General features: G+C 49.3%; 1 protein-coding gene across 1 annotated transcript in view; it reads left to right on the plus strand.

The window, feature by feature from the left end:
* Positions 1 to 16,036, plus strand: part of L3mbtl1 (L3MBTL histone methyl-lysine binding protein 1) — a 31,694-nt gene that overhangs the window by 11,874 nt on the left and 3,784 nt on the right. The window contains exons 8-21 of the mRNA XM_029554996.1: positions 2,012 to 2,100; positions 2,571 to 2,672; positions 3,394 to 3,529; positions 3,859 to 3,950; positions 5,943 to 6,094; positions 6,510 to 6,586; positions 7,110 to 7,195; positions 7,386 to 7,496; positions 7,911 to 8,025; positions 8,377 to 8,476; positions 8,641 to 8,838; positions 8,946 to 8,995; positions 12,143 to 12,300; positions 12,717 to 12,779. Of these exons, the coding sequence (XP_029410856.1) occupies positions 2,012 to 2,100; positions 2,571 to 2,672; positions 3,394 to 3,529; positions 3,859 to 3,950; positions 5,943 to 6,094; positions 6,510 to 6,586; positions 7,110 to 7,195; positions 7,386 to 7,496; positions 7,911 to 8,025; positions 8,377 to 8,476; positions 8,641 to 8,838; positions 8,946 to 8,995; positions 12,143 to 12,300; positions 12,717 to 12,779 (1,529 nt within the window). The remainder of the gene's footprint in view (positions 1 to 2,011; positions 2,101 to 2,570; positions 2,673 to 3,393; positions 3,530 to 3,858; positions 3,951 to 5,942; positions 6,095 to 6,509; positions 6,587 to 7,109; positions 7,196 to 7,385; positions 7,497 to 7,910; positions 8,026 to 8,376; positions 8,477 to 8,640; positions 8,839 to 8,945; positions 8,996 to 12,142; positions 12,301 to 12,716; positions 12,780 to 16,036) is intronic.

Below are 16,036 nucleotides of genomic sequence, written 5' to 3' on the forward strand. Positions count from 1 at the left end.
ACAGGTAGTTTCACTAGATGGTAAAAAGAAGTGCTCAAGGTAAAACAAAGTGGTGCTTGATAGGAGACTGCGAAGACTGTAGACCTGTTACATGTTGTATAGCGAGAGCCTCAAGTCAGTGCTGGTGCAGAGAAGGAAGTGCCCTAGGGGAGGAGCAGTGGCATGAGAGCTGGCAGATCCACAAGGCACTGGTGAGAGGTGTCTGCTGTGGCATGGGAGCCGTATAGCTCGGCTTGAGGATAGATAAAAGGAGATGAACTCAGAACCAAAATGCGTAGATGCAACAGAGGAGTGTGTGCTGAGAACTTGGGCAAATACTCAGCCTCTAACCGAGCTTGTGCCATAGTCTGGGAAGAGTAAAGCGAAAAGAATGTTATCTAGGGAGAAAGAGCTGGGTATTGTGAAGACCTTGTCACTGTGGTGGTGATCTGGAGCAAAAAGAATCAAGACAGGGTGGTATGGCATCCCAGGGACAAGAAACAGCACCATCCTGCTCAGCCTGGCACCCTGAACTCTTGTTCTTTTTTTTCTTTTTCTTTCTTTCTTTCTTTCTTTCTTTCTTTCTTTCTTTCTTTCTTTCTTTCTTTCTTTCTTTCTTTCTTTTCTTTCCTTTTCTCTTCTTTCTTTCCCCTGCTCAGGCAGTATGGTTGAAGCTAACTGGAGAACTAGGGGGTTCTGGAGGAATGTAGGAGGGGGGGTGTGTACTAAGAGGATACCTTGAAGAGGTATGCTTGAGATTGTAGTTCGGGAGTATGCTTCAGAGAGTCTGGTGGCCTGACTGATCAGTCAATGAACAAAATACTTGCTAGACCAGGTTATTGTAATCTCAAGGTTTAGTGCAGTGACTAAGGAATTTATGCAGCTGCAGAACAGACTTAAATCCCACTCGGCAACAAACCTTCTTACTGAGTGACAAACCACAACACGCCTGAATGACCCAGGGCAGTGGCCTAGTAAACAAAGGCAAGGAAGAGTTAGGTTCCAGGTCAGACAACTTGGGCAAGACTAGGAAAGACATGAGTCCAGCATTTGGTCTTTCTTAAGAACCTTTTATAGACCACATCTTAGATAATCCTCATGGACAACCCTCCATGGTAGACAAAATTACCTACATTTTATGAATAACAAAATTGAGGCAGCGTCCAGAAAAAATTGGAGCTACTTCCCCAAGGAATACAAGCTGATTCTTAAGGATTGTTCAGTGGTCTCTGACAGTCTGTGGCCTTTAGTGGAAGGCAGCTCAGCTAACCTGGTCAGCCTGCCTTACAGGTAACTGGTTTTTGTAGCCTGTGTACTGAGGCTAGGGACCCACCTGCAGGAGAATTCCCTTCCCCAGGACTCTTAAGACTCTGCGGTATGAATAGGATCTGGACTATGCATGCTTGGGTGCGCCTTGTGCGAGAGAGAGAAAGAAGAAAGAGAAAGGAGAGAGAGAACATGTGTGCATATTTATACATACACATGTGTGCACTTGCACTCAGCATGTATGTGTCTGGGAGGACTGTAGAAACAGTCCATGCACTCAGGACACACCAACCTCACTCACAGTTGTGTCTCTCTACCTGTAAGTCCTTAGAGGAAGAAGACTGCTTAGAAGGGTTTCTTATTTTTGTGTTCTCACCTCCAGTTCTTCTTCCCCCCTGGTTTTCCTCTTCTTCCTTTTGTAAGCTTAGGTAGCACTGTGATTAAGTCCTCTGGCTCAGGATTTATCACTAATCCTCACTCAGTTATATTTCCAAGGACAAGGTGGCTGAGACTTTGCGGGTTTAGTTCCTGTACAACGCAAAGGGCTTCTGCTGACAGTAGCTTGGAGGTGGAGGAAGGACAGGCAGAATCTTCTGGCCTCACCTGGAGTCTGAGCCCCCTGTGCCTGGCACCACCATTACTGAGTGGAGTCAGGTACATGTGGCTATAGACAGGTTTGCTGTGGAAGTTAAGATAGAGTTCAGTCAGGGGAAACAGGAAGGTTCTGTGTACCTCGGGAGACAGCCTGCCTATCTCATCTCTGCAGTGTCAGGTGAGAAGAAGGAGAGCTGGTCCTGGGAGTCCTACCTGGAGGAGCAGAAAGCCGTCACTGCCCCAGTCAGCCTCTTCCAGGACGTGAGTTGGGTATTTTCACCTAGAAAGAGCCTGTCTTCCTAGTTTAGGGACTTACCATCAAGCGCACACCTTCTGGTGTTTTCTGTTTGACAATCTTTGATGCACTAGCAAGATGGAAAGATCCAGAATAGAAGAATACACTGTAAGGAAATTCTAGAGTGGGAAGAAGTGTGGAGGTGGTCCCCAGGCTCACTCATCACCTGCAGGCTTGTGGATTCTGGTATCTTTGACCCAGTTCGAGATGCCATAAGCTAGATGAGAAAGCCCTTAAGCCTACTTTGACCCAGCCCCTCAGAATAGCCCTGTAGTTCCCTGGTCTTCTGGGGACCCCTGCAGAACAGATCCCCAACAAGTCACCTCTTTGAGATCAGCAGGCGGGTGGGGCCTAAAGGCAGCTCCTTCACCCCAAGCTCACCAGGCAAGGAAAAGGCTGGATGGAAGCTGGGTCCTCTCCACTCTGTAATTGACAGTCCCAGGCAGTCACCCACAAGAATGGCTTCAAACTGGGCATGAAGCTGGAAGGCATTGACCCTCAACACCCATCCATGTACTTCATCCTCACCGTGGCCGAGGTAAGCAGATCTTGGGAATATCCTCCTGATGTCTCAGTGTACAGTGATGGAACCACTGGGGGCTGGGAGGGAGGCACTGCCCACCCCAGAAAGCCCAGACCTACAGGGAATCCACCGGAATACAAAGAAAGCCAAAATCACAGGATAAAAAGTAGATGTGAGCATTAGAGTTACTGCCCATGCTGGGGAAGGGAGGGGACTTGAGGGGAGATCCCAAAGGTTGAGGCACTGGCTTGAATCAGACAAGACCCTTGCCTTCTAGGAAGAGAATCAGTAAGGTAAACACAGCAGTGACATGATGGGGTAGCAGAGAAAGGAGAGCTTCACTAGGCCTAAGGGGACAGGAAGAGCCTAGGAAGGCCTACCACCTTGCCCTGGGAGAAGGTGTGATGGAGTGGGAATCCCCAGGCAGAAGTAGTAAAATGGGCTCTGGGGTGTGGAACAGATGCCACATAGAGGGGGGCCATAGCAAGGTGTGATGTGAGAGGAGGTGGTAGGAGACTCCTCAGGGACAGTCTTGAACCTTGTAGCACCTTCCACATACTGTCCAGGCTTTAGGAGGGCAGAAGGCTGGCCATAGAGCCTACCCATCTTGTACCCAGCACTCAGCAAATCTGATGGCATTGGATCCCTGAGACTTGAGGCAGTGCCAGGAGAGGTGAAGGATGGGGAGGGTGGCATCTGCTGACAGTGGTGTCCCTGGGATTCTCTTTGTGGCCAGGTATGTGGTTACCGCCTGCGCCTGCATTTTGATGGGTACTCTGAGTGCCACGACTTCTGGATCAATGCCAATTCCCCTGACATTCACCCTGCTGGCTGGTTTGAAAAGACTGGACACAAATTGCAGCCCCCCAAAGGTAAGACCTCCCCAGGTTGGTACCTGGGAGGCAGTGTGAGTCCCCGGACTCGTCCCCTCCTCCCTACCAGTCCCCCATTCCTCCTTGGCAGCCCACAAGTTTTTTGACTGATCTCTGGCTAGCCTCTCCATCCCATTCTGATACACCTTTGACCTGAGGCTTCTAAACTGTACTCTTTGAGTGTTCACCAGATCTGTCCTCCTTTGGCAGGGGGTTCCCAAGGGTTGTGGGGACCTCAGACCTGCCTGATTCTGCTTCATTGTGGGGGAACCTCATCGTGGCCCAGCCTCTGCACAGCGCTCTGTTCATCTCCCCCCCGAGGGGCCTAGGTTACAAGGAGGAGGAGTTCAGCTGGAGCCAGTACCTGTGCAGCACAAGAGCCCAGGCGGCCCCCAAGAACCTGTTTGTGAGCCAGAGCCACGTGAGTGTCCCTGAGTCAGAGGACATCATCCCCAGGCCAAAGTTGCTGAAACCAGCCCAGGGGATATGACTCAGCAGGATGGAGATCATCTGCTATTGCTCAGCTCTGTTCTGGTTTCTCCTAGTTCAAGAGGCATGACTGGGCAGGGCCAAGCCCTAAAGGGAGGTTGCTGCTTGTAGGTTTCCCCCAGTTGCCTCTTTTCATCCTGTCTTCATCCATTTTCTATTTATTATATTTTATTTATTTGTTTATTTATTTGTTTATTTGGGGGGAAGAGGGTGCTCATGCCACAATGCATGCATGGGTCCCAGGGATCAAACTCAGATCCATCAGGTTTGGTCGCAGACTCCTTTACCCTCTGAGTCATCTCACCAACCCTCATTCATTTTCTGTTGCTACAAAAAATGATTCAAAGCTGGATAATGTGTAAAGGGAAGAGGCTTATTTTATTTTTTATGTGTATGAGTGTTTTACCTGCATATATGTAAGTGCACCTTTGCATGCAATGCCCATGGAGGCCAGAAGAGGGAATCAAATCCCCTAGAACCGGAGTAACAAATGATTGGGTGCTGGGAACTGAATCTAAGTCATCTGCAAGAGCAGCCAATGCTCTTAACCACTGAGCCATCTTTCCAGCCCCAAAGAGGCATATTCTAGGTCATAGCATCAGAAGCTGAAGTCCCCACCTGTTGAACCTCCGAGCAGGGCTTCATGGAAGATGACCCCACTTTGGTGAAGGGGAATATGGAAGAGATCACAAGGGAGTTTAGAAGTCAGAGGGATTCAAGAACTAACCTTTCTATTATTTTTTTTAATGTTCTGCCTTCATTTATGTAAGTGCACACCTGTGTGCAACACCTGCTAAGGCCACAAGAGGGCATCTGATCCCCTGAAAATGAAATTAGAAATGCTTGCTAGCCACCGTGTGGTGCTAGGAACTGAACCCAAGTCCTCTGAAAGAACAGTGCTCTTAACTACTGAGCCATCTCTCTAGCCCCTCTACTGAGGGTTTTTTAAAAAAAGAAAAACAAAAAACAAAACAAGGGTCTCACTATGTAACCCTGGCTGGCCTTGAACTTATTATATAGATAGACCAGGCTGGCCTCAAAACTTGAAGAGATCTTCCTGCCTCTGCCTCCCAAGTACTAGGATTAAAAGTGTGTGCCACCATGCCCAGTCTCTATCCTCTTTTAAAGGTTTATTTGTGTGTGTTTATATGTTTGTGTTACAGGTATAGCTTAATGGTAGAGTACCTGCTCGGCAGGCCTTGAGTTAGATCCACAGCGCTGCCCCCCATGCCCACCTCCACCACACACACACAGATTCCCATATTGTAGGCCATGGATTCCATGTTGTTCACAGGGACAATACCTCCCCCCACTCCCCTCAGAGACCATACCTGAGGTTTACAGGTGTCTAATAGTGTCCCACCTCCTGTCGTGACAGGAAATGTAGATTTTTTAAGTTCAAATTCTGGCCCTATCATTGACTGGCATTCGGTTCGACTGTAACTTCTGAAAGGAGAATAACAGTGTTTCTCTTACAAAGTCATGTAAAGATATAGGAGATGGTATCTTTTGAAGCCTATGCCTGGTAGAGGCAACTACTTGGTTAATATTAGTTCCCTCCCCACTCTCAGTGTCCTTCCCCACCACTGTACTCCCACCCCAACTGTCTCAAGCCCGGCTGGGCTCATCCAGGTAGGGGACACTTGTCTTTAGTCTCTCAGAACTTTGGAGTAAACACATAGCCTCCTGCCACAAGGCCTGTGACAATCATTGCACTTGGGGGTCAGTAGTTCTCCGGTGGCTCAGAGCTTGGGTTCTGATTCTGCCTCTGAGCGACCCTCATTCCTGGACTCTTTCTCCCTTGCTTCTCCCTCCCATCTCTACATAGTCCTTGTAGAGAACCCACTCCTGTGTTTGTCAGGGAACTCTGGGCTAGCTCCAGCCAGCCTGGCCCTGGCCATGGCAGCCTTCTTCTTACCCCTAGAGTCCCCCACCCCTGGGCTTCCAGGTGGGCATGAAGCTGGAGGCAGTGGACCGCATGAACCCATCCCTTGTCTGCGTGGCCAGTGTGACTGATGTGGTGGACAGCCGCTTCCTGGTGCACTTTGACAACTGGGATGATACTTATGACTACTGGTACTGGGGCCTGCCGACAGGGGATAGCAGGAACAGGGGGCATTTCCAGGATCTCAGGCACCGTGGGGCCCCACCCAGTCCACTCCTGACATTCAGGTCTTGTTCCAGGTGGGGGATAGTGAGCTACCCTGTGGATTTGAGCTGGGCCCTGAGATACATAGCTCATTCTTTCCTGTTTAATCTGCAAGTACTGTGGTTAAGATGAGAAAACCCCCTTGACTCACGGGTCTCCATTAAATATTATGGTGTGCTAGATTTGCCAGTTACTGTGGCAGTTTTCTGACCCTGTGTAGTCCACCTGTCTCATTCTCCCCAAGAAGAAGGCTGAGGAAGACCCTGATGCCATGTGGCGTGAAGTCAGCAGGCCCAGCCCTCCCCATTTCTCCTGGGACAATGATATACTCTTGGGTTTCAGGTGTGATCCCAGCAGCCCCTACATCCACCCAGTGGGCTGGTGCCGGAAACATGGAAAGCCCCTCACCCCCCCACAAGGTGAGGTTACTGCAGCCTGAGTATGCTTCCTTCCAAGGCCTACTTCATCCCTCCCTCCCTGTCTCCTGACATATTACCTACACCTCATGAGCAGGCCCTTTAGAGTCAGGATAGGGGCTAGATAGGGCCTGGAGCCTCAGCTTCCTGGCCTAAGACTAGAGAACTCCATCCCCAGTAAGGTTTACGGGAAAATAGGTGACCACCTCAGCAAGCAAGCAGAGGTCCAAAGCAAAGGAAGTGTGTCCTTCCCAACCCGAGGATATCAGAGGTTCCGATAGGTAAAAGCAGGAGCAACAGAGCCACAGAGACAGGATCCACGGTTCCAGCAGCCCCATGAGCTCTTAGGGTCCTGTGTGCTTGCTTCATACCAGGACCCATTTGCCTCAGGAGCCCAAGGCAAGGAGCTGACCGGTTGCATGGAGGAGGGGGCTGGTATTCCTGCTCCATGGTCTTGATCCTGATTAGGGACAGGGAGCTTCCTCAGTCATCTGGCTGGCTCAGTGTTCTCACTCATCTTCTTCAGACTACCCAGACCCTGATAGTTTCTGCTGGGAGAAATATCTAGAAGAAACCGGAACCTCAGCTGTGCCTGCTTGGGCCTTCAAAGTGGTGAGTTGACCCTCCCTCTCCCCACAGCTGAGCTCAGGAAGGTGTGGAGCAGTCAGTCAGCCAGAAGGAGGCTCTACCCCGCCCCCCTTGGCCAAAACACCATCTTCCCAAGCATAACTCTCTAAATCCCTTCTTGGAAACTCAGCTCTCCCAAACTGGTCCTTGACTGAAAATGATTGTCTTTCCACAGCGGCCCCCTCACAGCTTCCTGGTCAACATGAAGCTGGAGGCTGTGGACCGCCGGAACCCAGCCCTGATTCGAGTAGCCAGCGTGGAAGATGTGGAGGACCATCGGATAAAGGTGGCTCCGGGACCCTAGGGCTGGGGGTGTGGACAGGTCAGTAGGACAGGAATTCTGTAGACTGCTTAGAGGTCAACGGCATGACAAGAGATAGAAAACTAAAGATCCTGAATCTCATTCTCTCCTCATCTGTGATTCACTTTTGTGGGCTTGGATGGGTCACTTCTCTTCAAGCCTTCATTTTACCATCTATAAAATGGGTCTGAAAATCCGTGTCTCACCAAAGGACTGAATAGAGATGATGGTACTTTAACCAGTGAAGCCTTTAGAAAATCTGGGCCCAGATGAGTTACTGGAGAGGTGGCTCCTGCATCTTGCCCTAAGGATGGAGAAAGCCTCTGAGCCCAGAGGAACCAGCTCAGATGGGCTCTGCGCATAACCCCTGACCTCCAAGGACCATTCGTTCCTCCTCAGCTCCACTTTGATGGCTGGAGTCACAACTATGACTTCTGGATTGATGCTGACCACCCAGACATCCACCCTGCAGGCTGGTGCTCCAAGACAGGCCATCCCCTGGAGCCTCCTCTCCGTGTGTACCCCCAGAGCGCCCTGTCCTTTCCCTTCCCGCCAACCTTTGACAACTTCTCAGGGCTCTGGTATCTTCGGTGAGCCTGGAAACCCTATGCTCCCTACCCCAGAATGCTTGCTATGCTTAACCAGGGCATGTTCACAGGTCCCAGCAAACTATGCAGGAGCCAAGACTTTCCTCCCCAGTGATAGGCTGATATCCAGTGGCAGGAATGGTGGCACAGCCCAGGCTTGGGGCCCAGTCTCCAGGAAACTAATTCCTAGTGCTGACCTCCTGCATGGAAACTGTCCCTTCCCTGCCCCATTCCCTCGTCCTCAGGACTCAATGCTGACTTCTCTTCCTACCCCTCAGGGACCAGAGAGCCCAGTGCTGTCTCCCCAGGGGGCTGCCCCCCTCTCAGCTACAGGAGCCTGCCCCACACAAGGACCTCCAAATACAGCTTTCACCACCGGTGAGTAAAGGCAGGCTGCCTGCCCAGCGGCCAGCACCAGCATTGTTCAGGGAGAGTCTGTTTATACCTGTGGAGTGAGACCCACCAGGGTTTCCCAAGACTTGAACAGGGCCGGGGTTGGGGAGGTGCAGTGAAGACAAGTGAATCCACCTTCATCTCCTTAGGAAGTGCCCCACTCCTGGCTGTGACGGCTCTGGTCACGTCACAGGCAAGTTTACAGCACACCATTGCCTTTCTGGCTGCCCGCTGGCTGAGAGGAACCAGAGCCGGCTGAAAGCAGAGCTGTCTGATTCAGAAGCTTCAGCCAAGAAGAAGAATCTGTCAAACTTGTCCCCAAGGAAGAAGCCTCGCCATCATGGCCGGTGCGGAGGCCAGGGAGTCAGGGCCCGGGCTTCACGGGTGAGGGGCCTCATGTTCTCTTGGGCCAGCCACTGATCCCCTGCTGCGGCCCTGGTCCCTCTCTCTCCAGGATTGGACGCCCTCCAAAGTATCGCAAGATTCCACAGGAAGATTTCCAAAGTGAGTGCAGGTCCCCTGCTCCGTGTCCTCCATCAAGTGGATACACGGAGTACTCTGTGATTGGTGGGTCGGGACACCAGGCCACTGGAGTGGGAGAAGCTGAGAGGGACACTGCTTCTTTGTTTGCAGTCTTTGGGAGTACAAAGTAGTGGCAAGAACACAGGATGGGGCCTTAAGTGGCCATGGCTTCCAGTCCTATGGACTTGCTAGGAGTCTTTGGAAAAGATGAGAAGTCTGTCAGGGACTCTGGTTCTCCACAAGGAGACAGGATGGTGTCCCTACTCTGCTGGTCTGTAATTCTAGGCTTCCTCAGGACGCCATAGCTATCAGTTGTGTGACCTTGAACAAGTCACTTAATAACATCTTTGAGCCTGTTTCCTCACTTGAAAGCATGGTTAAGACCTGCCTCCCAAGAACCAATGGCTGAATTAACAATGGTTACCACTGCTGTTTACTGAGCAAGGCACTGTAAGGAGTGCATGCATTACACATGCCTTCTCTAACTCACCAGCATCCTGCAACATATCTGACTCAGGAGGAATGAGGTTCAGAGACAAAATAATTTGCTCAAAATCATTGACTTTGTGAGGACTGAACTCAGAAGTGATTTCTTTTTTTTATTTTTTACTTTTTTGGTCTTTTTGAGCTGGGGCCCTGTAGCCCCAGCTGGCCTGGAACTCACTATATGTTTACACACACACACACACACACACACACACACACACACACACACACTCCTAGCAGGCCTGAAACTATGTAGATCAGGCTGGCCTTCAATTCACAGAGATCTGCCTGTGTCTGCCTCCAGAGTGCTGGGATTAAAGGCATGCACCATCGCACCCAGAGGAAGTGACTTCTAGCATAAGACTTTAAACATTAAGCACTGAGCTCCAATGTCAATTTACTTCCCAGTTCCCTTGAATTCATTTGCATGGACTTCCATAACAAAATGCCATAGACTGGGAGGCGTTTATTTCTGAGGTGAAAGCCAGGGTGTCCATAAGACTGGCGTCTTCTCAGACCTCTTTCCCTGGCATGCCAACCACTGACTTCTTGCTTGGTCTGCCTTACATGAGCAGCCCTGGTGTCTCATTGTGTATATAGATCTCCTGAGCCTGGTGTCCTCATTAGTCAGATGCTGAAAATGATAGTTCTCACTGCTGTGATAGGAGACTGAGGTGGTTCAGGTGAAGTATTCAGTATAGCTCCCTGCATAGCTATGCCTGGAAGACTCTCTCTTGCAGCTACTCTAAACTGTTTCCTCTTGGTAGAAACATAAGGCACTTCCTGAAGCCTCAGGCCTGAGTGACAAGCATCTCAGCCAGCCTCTAAGGTCCTGGTATAAGGTTCTCTCAGGGTCAGACTGGAGCAGACTCTCTTCTGCCCATCATGTTGAGGTCCTCCTATTGCAGGACCAAATTCTGACCACCAGAGGGCGCCTCCCAACTGACTGAAGTGTTCTTGGGAAGTCAAAACTTTTTTAAAGGTGTGTGAAGGGGGTGAGGGCCACACGTGCCATAGCACAGCATACATGTAAAAGTCAGAGGACAATTGAAGAATCAGTTCTCTTTCCAGCCTTTACATAGGTTCCAGAGTTCAAACTCAGATCGTCAGGCTTGTACACAAAGTGCCTTTACCCGCTGAGCCACCTCACTGACCCAGAAGTCATTCTTTCCAATGGCTGTACCTGTGGCCCAAAGAGGGAAGAAAGGACTCACCAAGGCCCTGAGGCGCCTCAGGGACAGATCCCAGGTCTCTCACCTGTAGAGGGCTGCACCAGCAAGCCCCTCACCAAGAAGGGACACTGGTTATCACTGACTTATAGAAGTCTCACATATCAATGACAGACCTCCTCAATGTAGGTTCCAGGTGTGCAGGTGACTACTCCATGGGCCACCTGGGACTTGGCTGTACATATTGCTCAGATCCTAGAAGGGTCAGCCCTTCGAAAGAAACTTCTAGGCATGTGGCTAGGTGGTTACATAAGATGCTGTGACTGCTCTTAAGACCCTGGCTTTGTTCTGGGGAGAATGATAGGAGGGACACTCCAAAAAAAACTTGGTGTTTTTCCTGAGGTCCCCTCCGGATATGAAGAAAACCAGGCCCAGGGCATCAAAGAGGAAGGGTTTAAGTGGATGAGAGTCTAAAGCAAAGCCCAGCAGAGGGAGCACTAGTAGATCTCAGGGAAATCCCAGTCACAGTCAGTGGGTTATCTGGTCAGGGGTCACAAGGAACAGCACCTTGGTGATATTTAGGGGGCTGTTTGGGTGGGCAGTGCATGAGCATGGGCTGAGGAGCAGAAGCAAAAAGTGCTTCAGGGGGGTGTCAGTGGGGCTGGTGAGAGAATTCCCAAGGCCTGGGGGGTGGGGGTGAGGAGCTGAGGAAAGTGAGAAGCTGAGGCTCAGGGAGGGAGAGAGGGAGAGAGAATGTTCTGTGATAAGCAGGGGGTGGTGTAGAGAAGATGGGATGGAAGTGATGCATTTGGCTTCCAGACTTAACAAGTAAGAAAGAGCCATCGTCCTGAACCACGGGCCCAGGCAAAGCAGACCCACAGTGGCTGAGCTGCCTGGGGCAGCTGAGGCTGCTGGAGGGGGCAGAATCAGGTTGCTTACAGCTGAAGTGGGTAAAGTCCATGGGATGAGTGCCAGGCCTGCGAAGGAGGAGACAACAGAGTGGCATCAGTCACCCCACCCATGGAACCAGAGCTTCCTGAGAAGATGAGAAAGCAAGTGACAGGTAGCCCAGAGTTGGTAGCTGATTAGAGCTTACTCTCTAGGCCCAGAACCACCTTAACTCAGAGAGGCTTGGCCAGGGTCCTCAAGGACTTTAGAAAGAATACCCAGAGCTGACGTCACGATTGAACTTGTTCTAACGTCAGGGACCACTCTCATGCCAGGCACAGTCTCTCCAAAACAGCATCCTTGCAGGGCCTGGGGTGCCAGAGTCATGGCAAACAGTGGGTGAGTCTGTGAACCAGTGATCTACTTGGCCGGTGGAAACAATCACCCTGGGAGGACGCGGTAATATAGGTCACCCACTTGCCTCTGCAGGTCCTCTGAAGGGACACTGGTCCAGCCAGTGCCCTGTGTGGCACTGCTGTAAGCTTTCCCTGATGCTAGCCCACCAGCTTCTGCCTCTGCCTTCCAGCCCTCCCTCCTGATGTGGTGCACCAGTCCCTTTTCATGTCTGCCTTGTCAACCCACCCTGACCGTTCACTCTCTCTGTGCTGGGAACAGCACTGCAAGCTCCTTCCAGGAGTGGCGGGGATCTCGGCTTCCACAGTCTCCAAGTGGACCATTGAGGAGGTAAGGAGCCCTTCCTCAGCCGCTTCTTCTTCCTCTTCCTGCTGTTAAGTCTCCCTCTCACCACACCCCAGCAGAGGGCTCCAGCAAGGGCCTGTTCAGATGTAGCCCGCTACCACTCTTAATGACCCCACGTTTATCCCTCCTGCCCACAGTCCCTGTAGCTGCCTAGTGGGGCTGCCCAAAGCACTGTCCCGTAGGTCACTCATGACGATTAGAGAGGGAGGGGCTGTCCTTTCAGTCCAGTTGGAAATCCAGCAGGAAAGCCAAGGCCTGGGCCTCAGGAGCAAAGGGCTTTCTCTCACACGGCCACCATAGAAAGACATGAGGATCTTCTTCTAAGTGCTGACAAGACCATGTAGCCTAGCATCCCACCCCCCCAGCCCTGTCCTCTGGTCAATACATCTTTGATTTTCAAGGTCTTTGGCTTCGTTCAGACCCTGACAGGCTGCGAGGACCAAGCCCGCCTCTTCAAAGATGAGGTAAGGTGCAGCTGTAGAATGAGGGACAGAGAGACAAGGTCATTGTCATTGAGATGGCAGGAAGCAGGTGCCTTCACCAGCATTACCTAAGCCAGGAAGGGATCTCGACTGCCCCCTCCCCAGGCGAGAACAGTCATCACATCTTTGGTTAATCTTGCCAGTGGTAGTCAGTGAATCGAAGCTTTTCATGGTTTCAGGTGCTGGGGAGGGAACACAGATTCCCACAGGTTGAGCAGGTGCCCTGCCACTGAGCTACGGCCCTAGCTCAAAACATAATTTTGGATGACACAGGTATAGATATTTATTGCAAGGATCCTGACATACTAAAACCAACCCCCAAGGCTTAGCAAAGAAAAGAAGCAGTGAATTATGGGGAAAAGAATGCCAGCTTTGGAGACAATCTGGGCTGGAATCCTAGCTGCCCCAGTTTGAGCTGTTTGTCTCTGAGTGTGCATCTGTCTTTAAAATGGGTTTAGAGTGTATTGAGGGCTGCCATGCAGGTCATTGTGAGTGTTGGAAAAAAATGAGCGAATCATTATAACAGCTATCTAATATAATTGTATCTCTAGTGTGTACATTTACAAAGCAATATTATATAGTCATATATAAATCCCACCACTATACCAGGAAGATGAATACAGGGGATGGGAATCGATAAATAGTAGATCTGACTTTGTGCACGGTTGCCCTTAAATAAAGAACTTTATTCATAACTGTCCTCATTTGTAGAGTTTGAAACTGAAAGGAACCTTTGAGTTTGTTTTAAGGCCTCTTTCCAAAGAATATAAGCATCCCTCCCATGTATCCCCATCTACCCAAGGAAGTGTGATCTCAGTTCCCCGCTCCGTGAGTAAGATGCCTTTATCTAGGCCTAGCACAGCCTGCTTTTACATCTGATTCTCCCCAACTCCCCCCTGCCATGCTGGGTGTTCCCCTTGCCCTCTCTGTTGCCAATCTTATGATCTACTGTATATCCTGAGCTGGACTCCTATTTCCAGAACCCTCTGACCAGCACACGGCGCCACTGAACCGCTCTTCCCTGAGGTAGTTTGTTTTTGCATTTTTGTTTGTTTGGCTTTGGGGTTTATTTTGGTTTGGTTTGGGTGCTGAGGATTGAGTTTGGAGCCTCGTGCATGCTAAGCCCGAGCTTTACTGCTGCTCAGTAGCTATGTCCTTACCCCCCTAGATGAATTTTAACTGAAGTGAACGCACAGTGCTACAAGTTTTATGAAACATACACTCAAACTCAACACTTCCATCAAGATGTAGAGCGTGGGTCTGGAGAGAGGGCTCAGTGGTTAAGAGCACTGGCTGCTCTTGCAGAGGACCCAGATTCAATTCCCAGTATCCACATGACAGCTAACAACTTTCAGTAACTCTAGTTCCAAGGGATCCAACACCTTTTACTGGCCTCCATGGGCATTGTATGCATGTGGTGCACTTACATGCATGCAAGCAAAACACTCATAAACATACAATAAAAATCAATCATCAGGTGCTGGACAGAAGGCTCAGAGGTTAAAAGCATTGGCTGCTCTTGCGGAGGACCTGGATTCGATTCCCAGCACCCACATGGCAGCTAACAACTGGCTATAACTCCAGTTCCAGGGTATCCAACACCCTCTTCTGACCTCAACACAGGTGCACTTACACACATGCAGGCAATAGAGTCATACACATAAAATAAAAATAGTAGAAATAAAGCCAGGCATGATGGTGCACACCTTTAATCCCAGCACTTGGGAGGCGGAAGCAGGTGGATCTCTGTGAGTTCAAGGCCAGCCTGGTCTACATAGTGAGTTCCAGGCCAGATGGAGCTTCAGGGAGACCCTGCTTCAAAAAGATCAAAATAATAATAATAATAATACTAATAATAATAAATAAAATATTTTAAATTTTTTTAATCAATTAATAATTTTTTATTTTTTATTTTATGTGAATGAGTGTATTGCCTGCATGTATGTGAGTGCACCCGTGTCATGCAATGCCTCAGAAGTCAGAAGAGGGCTTCAGATTCCCCTGGAAGTGGAGTTAAGGATGGTTCGTAGCTACCATGTGGGTGCTTGGAATCGAACCCGGGTCCTTTGCAAGAGCAGTCTGTGCTCTTAACTGCTGAGCCATCTCTCCAGCCCCAATAAGATTGTTTTTAAAGATGTAGAACATTTCCATCAAGCCAGGAAGTTCTGCCTCAGCCCCTTTTAGTCGATACCCAAGATAACCACCACCGTCATTTCTAACACCATAGATTAGCTTTGCCTATTACTGAATTCATAGAAATGGAATCAGATCACATGTTCTCTTTGGTCAATGCAATGTTTTTGAGTGTTGCTGTGTACACTCAGTTTTTGCTGTTTTATGAACGTCTCACAGTCCTCCCGTTCATGGACATTTAGGCACTTTTCCCCACCTGAATCCCTGCCCCACACAACCTCCCTCCCCTGCTTCTTTTATTTCCTTCCTCACAACTGGCTTCTCCCCTCCCTGACCACCTAGATACTGGCCACAGAGTGCACATTTATCAGTCTTTCTTGGATTTCCTTCTTCTGGCTTGGGATGAGGTCCTTTAAAGTAAATTACAGACATCATAAAGTCTCACCCCTGAGTATTGTGACTCACAACTTTTTCTATAATACTGTTTTCTCTCTAACAAATTGGTAGTAACTCCTTGGAATCATCCCATTCTCAGCTCATATTCATATTTGACTCAGAAATATATATATAGTTTTTGAGACAAATAAGACCCATATATTTATTTTGGTTGTTACATAGCTCTTAAATATCTTCTCTTTTAGTATAGCCCCCCTTTTTTCTTTTTCCCATTTTTTCTTTTCTCATGTTTTCTAAAGCCTTTGTAAGACGTCTAGATTTTTCTTGCTTTTTGTGGTATTACATAATTTGTTCTCTAAGTGCTGACATTTCCTATAAACTGTCAAAATTGAAAGTCAGGGCCAGTGAGATTGTTCAGCAGTTGGAAGTGCTTGCTGCCAAGGCTGAAGACCTGAGTTCAATCCCTGAGACCCACATAGCGGAAGGAGAGAACCAACTCCCCTGACCTACACACACACACACACACAATAAATAAATAAACAAACAAACAAACAAATAAATAAATGTAAAAAAGTTAATAGAAATCAGATCCAAAGGCTTGGTTAGATTCAAGATTCAAGTTTCTCTTTCTCTCTCTCTCTCTCTCTCTCTCTCTCTCTCTCTCTCTCTCTCTCTCTCTCTCCTTTCTCTTCTTTTTCTTTTTTTTTTTT

Source organism: Nannospalax galili, unplaced genomic scaffold, assembly GCF_000622305.1.
Source record: "Nannospalax galili isolate Female #2095 unplaced genomic scaffold, S.galili_v1.0 scaffold205, whole genome shotgun sequence".
In the NCBI taxonomy this organism is placed as follows: Eukaryota; Metazoa; Chordata; class Mammalia; order Rodentia; family Spalacidae; genus Nannospalax; species Nannospalax galili.